The sequence below is a fragment of the Musca autumnalis genome, unplaced genomic scaffold (genome assembly GCF_047663935.1).
Source record: "Musca autumnalis isolate F117 unplaced genomic scaffold, ASM4766393v1 scaffold_1, whole genome shotgun sequence".
Taxonomy (NCBI): Eukaryota; Metazoa; Arthropoda; class Insecta; order Diptera; family Muscidae; genus Musca; species Musca autumnalis.
The window spans coordinates 189,722,550-189,733,684 of NW_027411644.1; the positions used below are offsets into that span (position 1 = coordinate 189,722,550).

The window sequence follows — 11,135 nt, forward strand, 5'->3', positions numbered from 1 at the left end:
ATTTTCCACAAAAATCCCATACGGGACAAGGGAGACTTCTCTCAGATCAATGAGTTCAACCCGATTCATATTAGGTCAGTGATAGGGACTGAACGGCGTGTCTAAGACACCACTTGTAAAGAAGTTTTACATGGCTAAAATACACAGGAAATGTTGCCATCATTACTGAGGTGTATATTGCCACCGTTGAACATTTGAATCGAACCCACGAATAATAAGTAATTTCTTGCTGTTACGAGAGTACCAATGTCCACGGTTTTGGATGGAGAAGTCTTTTGACCACTGAGAATGCCAAGGACCTAAACTTAGCTAATTGGGTTGGCTAAAAGATTGAGAACACCTGGTGCAACGTTATTTGGGGCTATACCAAAACATGGACCTAAGTCCACAATTTTTGAGAGATAAGTTTTTTGACCACCAGGAATCCTAAATGCCAAATTATAGCTAATTCGGTCTGAAAATGTAACGTCAAAATACTTGAAATCGGGGGCTATACCAAAACTGATATAGTCCATCTTTGAACTGCAAACAAAAGACCAAAAAATGTTGGGTCCATTTTTATTTTTTATGATTGCTAGAGTAATAACCACAGACGGAGGGACTGACATTAATGGATCAACTCAACATTTTACCCTGATCAAGAATATGTATGTATACTTTATAGGGTCGTAAATTACTTCAATGCGTCACATATTATTATTATTATTATTATCATTATTATTATTATTATTATTATTATTATTATTATTATTATTATTATTATTATTATTATTATTATTATTATTATTACTATTATTATTATTATTATTATTATTATTATTATTATTATTACTATTATTATTACTATTATTATTATTATTATTATTATAATTATTATTATAATTATTATTATTGTTATTGTTATTATTATTATTATTATTATGTAATTTTTATACCCTCCAACATATAATGGAGTGTATATTTTTCACTTTGTAATACATTGAAATACTTATTTGTAACTCTATAAAGTATACATATTTGTTATCAGGATAAAATTCTGAGGTTGACTATCACATTTAAATTCATTGTTGATAGCATCGATATAGATGGGATTCTACCCGGTATTTACCCAAAACTTGGGTAAATACCAGGTAAATACCAAATAAATATCTTTTTTGTGTGTTTATTTGGGTAAATAAAATTTTATTTTGAAATCAAAATTTTGTTTTTTCTGTCAGACAGAAAATCAAAAAGAATACCAGAAAAGCGGTAAAACCACGCGGACTGAACTTTTTATACGTCAAATCGGTCGTTGGAGTTGCTAGTGCGAAACAGTTAGCGAAAGATGCAAAAATTATAGCTTTTTCGAGGAGGACTCAAATCTCAAGATTATCCGCTGAACTCGTGGGTTAATTCATCTGATATATCATAAAGTTTGGATTTCGATCCAGCATTTATGATTTTCTGCAAGAAGATATACAAAAACTGCTCTAAAAGTTCTCAAAGACCGAAAATATGATGTCACAATATATGAGAGATTTACCAAAAAATATGGACCAAAATTGATCATATTTTAACTTGTCCCGTATCCAAAAACATTAATTTTATTCATAGACATTTAAAATTTGGTAAAACGCTGCGTTTTCGCATCTAATTTCACGATTTTAGTTTCCGCAGTTTATACCCACAATTTGGGCAAATAAACTGGTATGTACCCATTTCTACCCAATTTACCCATTTTAATGGGTATTTACCATTTGGGTATTTACCCATTTCCCATCTCTAAGCATTGACAATGTTTTTACTTAAAAAGGTATTCATACATAGTTTTTTTAACTTCCTTAAAATAAATTCTTTGTAAATAAATTTTCTGGTACTTTTAAAATCAGTACTATAAATTTATGTTGAGTTTTACTAATGTTGGGAGTATTTGGGAGACTCCGTGTTTTTTCAAAAATACACCTTTATATGGGCGCTATACCTAAACGTGGACCTATATTGAACATTTTTTGCGAGGATGTATTTTGTTCAATGAAAACTCAAAATGCGAAATTTCAACCAAATCAATTGGAAACTGTTTCTAAATGCATCAAAATACCAAAATCAGGCATTACCTTTGTTGGCGTGATACCACTGACCGTCGATAGCTCAGGGATGAAAAAAGAAGAAATAAAAAGACAAAACACGAGTGTATCAGTTTGAAATATATTTTCGGTTTATTGTTGGTAAAAGTGAGTTTCTTGGTATAAGAAACGGTTACCTTTTGTATGTGAAGCTACGAACGAAAGCAATAGGAGTGTGACTCCTTTGAAAGTTAAATAGCAAGTGTCGTTGCCAGTGAGCATAATAGCGCTAACAAGGTCGTGATCAACAACGACGGCCGCAGCATTGGAAAGCGCTCCTCTGCATCCGAACTGAGCGAATGTGACCTTTTAGGAGAGAGTGTGGGAAAGAATGAATATTCCCTCCCAGCATCCGAACCAGGCGAATATGACTCCCAAAGGAAAGGCAGAGAAGATTTCCCCATTGAGCGGCCAATTAATGCGGTTAATTGTAATACTGCGGAAGGGGAAAACTATGTATCGAACGTATATAATGGCGTAACAAATGTATCGAACTTAAACAACCTTTATAAATAGAATAGAATAAACAGAAATACTACGACGTGCAAAGTATGGACCAGAGTGAACGAATAAATTATTAAAGAGTAGTATAGAGTCTTCTTTGGGCCTACAAAACTTTCCCCCGAAAATGTGTCAGTGCTGGTTCACGTTTTGGATTAGCTGCATTATCATACAGAAACGGAAGTAATTTAATACATATTTAGTCTTCTTTGGGCCTACTAAACTTCTATCTAGAAATTTGTGAGCACTGGTTCATGTTTTATGTAGGCAAACTAGAACGGTACCACCCGATTTTAGGGGTTTTCAGGATATTGTAGGATAGTACGGCTATCCTACAGAAATGACTGAAATTTAATATTTAGTCTTCTATGGGGCTATAATAACTCTTCCCCCTAATTTGTCCATACATTTCCACGTTTTGATAGAGCCACTGACATTTATGACAATTTCGAACAGTCAACTTTGCACATATGTATGTAAAGTCCTGCTTGTGCATCTAAATCCACTTCTTTATGTTTTGTGAAACGGTTTTATGTATTGGTAATAATTCACCTGAGCATCATGTGTCCCGTCCATAAGAAAGGAGATAAGACTTTATGAACCAACTGTAGAGGCTTACAAGATAGTGTCAGGGATATTGTGCGAACGACTAAATCCCATGGTCAACGAAATAATTGGACCATACCAATGCGGCTTTAGACGTGGCAAGTCCACCATTGACCAGATATTTACCCTGCGGCAAATCCTGGAGAAGACCCAAGAGATGCAGATCGACACCTACCATATTTTTGTCGATTATAAAGCAGCCTTCGACAGCCCGCTAAGTTCAAAGGTAGTCCAAGCCATGTCTGAATTTGGTATCCCCGCAAAGCTCATTCGGCTTTGTAAAATGTCTCTAACTGATACAAGATCTTCAGTTAAAATAGGAAAGAACTAGGGATAGGTAAGTCGACTTTCGGTTAATCGATTAATCGACTTTTTGCAGTCAAAAATATAAAAATCGTAGTCGACTTTTGTCTGGAGGGAAAATCGCATAATCGATTATCTTGTGATCGATTTTCGAGTTTACCCATAGATTGTGGCATGACGGTTCTACACTTTTGGCGGTTTTACAGTTTCAAAAGAAAACTCGAAAATCGACGATTAGTCGATTATAATCGACTTTCAACGGTTATGAAAAAGTCGAAAGTCGAGTTTTAAGACAACTGAAATAATCGCAAAACCGAAAAATCGCACTTTTAGCTTTAGACCAAAATCGAAAAGTCGAAAAATCGATTATTGCTTTCGATTACATATCCCTAGAAAGAACCTCTCCGAAGAGTTTTGTACCAAAAGAGGTTTCAGGCAAGGAGACAGCCTTTCGTGTGATCTTTTCAACATCCTGCTAGAAAAGGTTATACGAGAGGCAAACGTCAAAAGAAGTGGCACAATCTACACCAATAGCCACATGTTACTTGCTTATGCTGATGATGTAGACATCATGAGATGATCAGTAAAGAAGTAACCGATACCTTTATGAAGGTCGAAGGAGAATCTGCTAAAGTGGGTCTGGCGGTAAACGGCGAGAAGACCAAGTTTATGGTGTCGACGCGCAATGCGTCCATAGAGATCGAGCCAACTGTTGCCAACTGTTGACGTTGGTTCCTATAATTTTGAAGTAGTAAAGGACTTTGTCTACCTCGGCACTGCCGTAAATACAACAAACAACATCAATTGTGAAATACGAGGAAGAATAGAATAGAATTGGCCAACAAATGTTACTTCGGACTGAGTAAGCAGTTTAGGAATAAAGCCACATCTCGTCAAACAAAAACAACGCTTTACAAAACACTAATACTACCTGTGCTTATGTGTGGTTCCGAAGCCTGTGTACTTGTGCAAGCAGACAAGGCAGTGCTTGGTGTGTTTGAGAGAAAAATTCTTCGAAAGATCTATGGACCAATCTGCGTTGACGGTGAATATCGACGTCGTATGAACCACGAGCTGTATCTGCTATACAACGACATCAGTATAGATAAACGTATCGAGATGCAGCGATTGCGTTGGCTAGGCCATATATAAGAATGAGCAATGATAAACCCGCTAAAAAGGCGTATAAATACGTGCCACATGGCGGCGTATGCAGAATTGCAGGCCTAAGCTTAGATGGAGCAAACAAGTGGATTAAGAGATGAAAAATCGCGGTGTTCCAGAAAGCGAAGCAGTAAACAGAGAGATTTGGAGATCTTTTCTTAGTTCGGCTTATGGAAAAAAGTTCTGTAATGGGACAGCTAAGTAAGTAAGCCTTTAGGTTAACGAGGGTATACACGTTTTGATGCAACCAAAACACTTTGATACGCCCTTGTCTGTCAGTCTGTCTGGCTGGATGGTGCGTACGATAACTCTCGAACGTATCAACCGATCCGAACCAAATTTTGAACTTCGTAATATTTTGGCCAAGTTTATTTTATGTTGGAAGATGACCCGTATGTGTCCACTCTGTTGGGTACCTCCCACACAAAATTCGGAAAAAGTGAAGTTTTAGATCTTCTCTCGGAGTTTTGATGTTTTTTTTTTCAGCAGGTTGTCCTTGGCGCCCCTTTACGGCGGTACAATTTTTTTAACAAACTCGTGATACAAAATCAATATATTTTATACACCTCATAATATTTGTACTTCCTTCTTTTTTGTCAGAGGCTGAGGGTATATCTCCGTCAGCACAGCTGACTGATACTTTCTTACTTGTTTGGGATTTTATTAAGATTGGATGTATTTTGGAATTTACTGTTTCAGTGGTCAAAAACTTATCCACTTTAAATTGTGGGCATTGGTACTTTCGTAACATATAAAATAAAGAATATAATTATTCCATATAAATTCCGAATATTTCATGGTTGAGGGTATAAAATTTCGGCCCAGCCGACCTTAATGCTTTTGTACTTGTTCTAAATTAGAATTTACAGAAAGTGTTGCGCGACCCTATATATGCCACTGACTTTAACCACTATTATATCAAATCCCTTGCAATCAGTACGAAGTGGTCGGTATCCACTTTAGATAAACAAAGAATCAAGATTAACTCTTGACTTTGTGTTAATTTTAAATGGAAGGAAGGTTAAGAGGTAACCTAAATTTAAGATCGTGCTTATCGCGGGCATATTTTAAACTGTTTTATTAAGTGTTGGGTTATCAACTCTTCCACAATTAATGTAATTTATGATAAATGAAAATAAATAAGATGTCGTTAACGAACACATAAACCTGTTAATATTATTCATTAATTTCCAATATTAAAAACTATTTCACGAAGTATGTAATATTCCATACGATGGCCTATGTTATCTACTTCCAACTCAAATCACTGTGCCTAAAAGGTAATTTGCATAAAATTTATGTTGACAACTTCACACAACAAGTTCATCATTATTGTTTGTATTTCAATAATTATAAATTGGTGTTTGATGTTTCATGGCTCTATGGTTGTGGTTAATATTGGATGACAATGATCGCGTGCCACCATGCCGGCAAGACAATAGATACAACAACAAGCTAAGAATTAAAGCTGGCATTTGTAACAAAGCAAAAAATCAGAAAAAACCTCGGCAACAACTTAAGACAACATCATTTGGGTCAATTAATAACCGAAACTTGTTCTAGTAATGAATTATGTTGGTTTGTTGGCATTGACATTGAAGAAGCTTGTAATCTCTCAGACGCTACAGATTTTGTCTATTCTATTTTGACACATATATAAGAAGCTGTGATCGGGAGTTAACAATATCATTCTCCAGTCACATCTTCTAGTGATCTAACCAAGAAGTTACAGAAAAAATATTAAAACAATAAACAAAATGCGTGCCTTTATTGTCTTGTGTTTGGTGGCTGTTGCCTGTGCCGATAAATTGGGTTACAATTACAAGCCTGTGGGTCACTCCGACTCAGGATTATCATTCACTCCTGGTACTGGTAGCTTAGGCGGTGCTGGCAGCTTTGGAGTTGGCAGTCTCGGTGGTGCTGGCAGTCTTGGTGGTGCTGGCAGCCTTGGCGGTGCTGGCAGCTTTGGAGTTGGCAGTCTCGGTGGTGCTGGCAGCCTTGGCGGTGCTGGCAGCTTCGGTGGTCTTGGTGGTTCCGTTCGTGGTGGTGTTTCTGCTGCTCCTGCTGAATTGGAAAAGGAATTCTACACTTTCACTGCTCCTGAAGGTGAATTCGATGATGCCAATGCCGCTCAACGTGTTGCCGGCAGCTTGAAACAAGGTCTCCGTGTCATCTTCATCAAGGGTCCCGAAAACAAAGGTTTGGAAGATGCTGCCGTCGCTTTGGCCAAGAATGCTGCCCAACAAAAGACCGCCATCTATGTCCTCAACAAACAAGCTGATCTCGGTGAATTGGCCAACAAACTTAACAGCCTCGGTAGCAACAACAACCAGAAACCCGAAGTTCACTTTGTCAAATACCGTACCCCTGAAGATGCTGCCAATGCCCAACGTGCCATCCAAAGCCAATACGATTCCTTGGGCGGTTCATCTCACAGTGTCAATGGTGGTGTTGCTCCCGTTCTTAACTTCGCTTCTCAGCCTGCTGATGTTCGCTCTGCCACCCCTCAGGCTCCCCAAAACGCTTACTTGCCAAGCTCTGTCTTCCGTCGCGTCTAAACTCATTAGTTTGTGATAGTTAACGTTAATTTAGGACCATTGTTTTTGTTGTTTAAGTTTTTCTGACGTTTTGTTGACTAATAATTAATTGATTGATTGTGAATAAACGAAATTTAATATTATAACCTTATGTCGTTTGGTTTAGTTTTATTTTCGTCCATAACAATGTTTAAATATTTGGTTTCGTTTTCTACGGTTATAGCCAGCGGGGGTACTGCATGAAGGTTTATGAGTATTTCCGATAGGAAGATAAATTTGATGTGCCATGAAATTAAAAGTTGTTGTGATTGACATGATATTTGAAATTAGTTGTATTGCTAGTTTTATTGAAAATGCAATATCAAAAGCGATCACAAATAACAGAAGAACTGGGTAAAAAAAATGAAAACCAGAGTAGGTCACTTAAGAACGAGGAGAAATTTGTTCCTGGATGGGATATATATTGTGTACCTGGATAAGGCAAAAAATTACGATGCACAGTGGTTCAGAATAGTTTTTGGTCAAAACTCTGTAACTTTTCAACGGATAGAGATATTTTTAAAAATTTTCCGATGAATCGACCAAAAAATGTCTATCAAATTCGGTATAGTAGTTGCAGAGGAATTCGAGGACAGAGTTAAAATTTTGAGTTTTTTTACATTTTGCATCAAAATATTAGTGTTTTTGTGTTTTTATATGTTTCAATATATTAAAAAGATCGAGCACCAATGAATAACCTAATAAAAATATAAACAAGTGAGCCCATGCTATAGTCGGGACAGGGCCGACTATGGGATACCCTACACCACTACCCCTGTGCATAAACTTTTCGCTCGTAAACATTTCTTTTAGGGAGATACTAAAGTTTTCACCTATCTGGCTTTTATACCAAATGACTTAAGGCGAACTGAACCAAAATAATTAATATTTAATTATACCCTACACCACTATGTGGGGAGGGTATTATAAGTTGGTTTTGGCCAAAAAGTTTGTAACGCATCGAAATAATGGTCGCAGACCCATACTTATATATACCAAAATGAATGTCTCGACGAGCTGAGTCGATCTGGCTATGTGTGTCCGTCCGTCAGTCCGTCCGTCCGTCCGTCTGTCCGTCTGTCCATCTAAACCTTGTAATCACGATACAGGTCGCAATTTTGATCGGATAGTCGCGAAATTTTGGATGTTGATGGGGGTCCCGGAGGGGAAGAAGCCTATTGATTTTGGTGATGGTCGGATAATATTTAGGGGTCGGAATGGGCAAAAAACTTATGTGGATAAAAAGACAACGTTTTTTTTCCGAAGCGAATATCTTAGCTGCTATACGGGGTATACCAAAACCAGAACCTGGCCATGAAAGTAGAAAATATCACCTTTCTAATGATGTAAAGTAGGTTCTCGTAGGTGATCAAACAACGAAGATATCACAATAGTCGCAAATAAAACCCAAATTTTCATTTTTGCGATTTTAATTATAATGACGATTATCACAGCTTTGGTTGAGAACTTTCCAAAAGCAAAGCCTGGCTATGAAAGTAGAAGATTCCATCTTTACAATAATGTAAACTAGGTCTGCGTAGGTGACCAAATAACGGAGATGTCGCAATAGTCGGTAATACATCCCATTTTTTCATTTTTTTTTTGTAATCACGCTACAGGTCGCAATTTTGATCGGATCGTCACGAAATTTTGAGGGTTAATGGGGGTCACACAGATAAAGAAGCCTATTGATTTTGGTGATGGTCGTATAAAATTTAGGGGTCGTAATGGGTAAAAAACTTATTTGGAGAAAAAGACAACGTCTTTTTCCTAAGCGAATATCTCAGCTTCAATATGCGGTATACCAAAAGCAGAACCTGGCCATGAAAGTAGAAAATATCACCTTTCTAATAATGTAAAGTAGGTTCTCGTAGGTGATCAAACAACGAATATATCGCAATAGCCGTTAATAGAACCCAACTTTATATTTTTGCGGTTTTAATAATAATGACGAATACCACAGCTTCGGTTGGGGATCTTCCAAAAACAAAGTCCGACTATGAAAGTAGAAAATCCTATCTTTACAGTGATGCAAAATAGGTTGGCGTAGGTGGCCACATAACGGAGATATCACAATAGTCGGCAATACATCCCATTTTTTCATTTTTTTTTGTAATCACGCTACAGGTCGCAATTTTGATCGGATCGTCACCAAATTTTGGGGGTTAATGGGGATCCTACAGAGAAAGAATCCTATTGATTTTGGTAATGGTCGGATAATATTTATGGGTCGGAATGGGAATAAACTTATTTGGAGAAAAAGCCAACGTTTTATTTCAAAGAGAATATCTCCGTTTCTAAAAGGGGTATATCAAAAGCAAAACCTGCTAATGGAAGTAGAAAATATCACCTTTACAACGATGTGAAGTAGGTTGTCATAGGTGGTCAAACAACAGAGATATCGCAATAGTCGGTAATTAATTTTTGTGCAATCACACTACGAAATTTTGATCGGATCCTCACGAAATTTTGGGGGTTGATGGGGGTCTTACAGAGAAAGAAGCCTATTGATGGTTGGCATACATCCCACTTTTCCATTTTTTATTTGGGTTGTACTGTCGATGCACTTAAATGCGTTTCAAAAAAATTGACCTGTGTTAATGAAGACATTCAGAGCAAAGGCGCTAAGCTATCCCAATTTTAATATTTTGAATTTTATTAGTCAAAAGCTTATGAACAGGGGTAGTGGTGTAGGGTATCACATAGTCGGCCCCGACCCGACTATAGCCTTGGCTCACTTGTTTTAAATTTGACAACTGTCGACATCTACTTGGTGCTGATTAAAAGCTTTGCTGGTCTTCTTGATTATCATTTTATATGTCTTTAATACTCCAAATAGAAGCAGAGGTATTTGTCATTAAAGTAAAAACATCACAATATTCAAATTGTAGCCCATTTTGCAATAACTTTGATATTTCTTAATTTAAAGCTCAGATGTTTTGATTTAAAGCTCAGATGATTTAGTTTCATTATCAAGCAGTTTCCTAGGAATATGTTCAACAGAAGCAGAAATATTTGACATGGAAATAAAATTACATAAATTGGAAATTGGGATATACCAGATTCTTTTGTAAGATCACAAGCATTTCACCAATTTTGGTAACGCAATTGGGAACATTTTAAAGCTCAGAATGTTTTCCTTGTTGAAACGCATCAAACCATCTGATTAGACAGAAACTTCTTTTATCACAAAATAAAACGGATTATGCCCAGAATTTTTTTCATATTTTGCATATCGTGCATATTTTGACATATTTTTACATATTTCCATAAAATGAGCATATGCAAAATCATATGCAAAACTATATACAAGGATTCGTGGTCTAAAAATCCCACCGAAATGGCTGAAATGTGGTATTAAGTCATCGTTAGGGGTATGAAACTTTACAACTTAAATTTGTCCGCATGGGTCAACATCTTCAAACAGCCCCCATAGAACGGTACCTCCCGAATTCCGATGGCTGTAATTTTGGAGTTAAGTCTTCCTTGGGGGTAAACAATTTTCCACTTAAATTTGTCGGTTTAGGTTCAGGCATTCAGGCTCCCATAGAACGATACCTTTCGATTTTCGGTATTTTGAAGGTTGAGGCTGTGGTTATACATTTCTCTATTTTGTTGACTTGTCTGAAAAGAATATTAAACAGAAAAATTGTGCATACACAAATTTTTGTACCTATTATTGAAATATTTGTTGCATATGTCATATGTTTTGATTGCAATTTAATCAGAAGCCAAAAATATGCCTAGTCCCAAAATTTTACATGAATCGGACCAAAAATAGGGGTTGCATAAAATTCCGCTGTCTAACCATAATAAAGGTGATGATGAAAGTCATCAACAGAATTTTTGTCCACCCAAGTTTTGTGTCCATTACGACTCTTGA

General features: G+C 36.7%; 1 protein-coding gene across 1 annotated transcript; it reads left to right on the forward strand.

Moving 5' to 3' along the window:
- The first annotated feature begins 6,433 nt into the window (after positions 1–6,433).
- Positions 6,434–7,234, forward strand: LOC141391008 (uncharacterized). The gene has a single exon (XM_073963925.1). It carries the CDS (start codon positions 6,434–6,436, stop codon positions 7,232–7,234), a length of 801 nt encoding a protein of 266 aa, XP_073820026.1.
- The last annotated feature ends 3,901 nt before the right edge of the window (positions 7,235–11,135 follow it).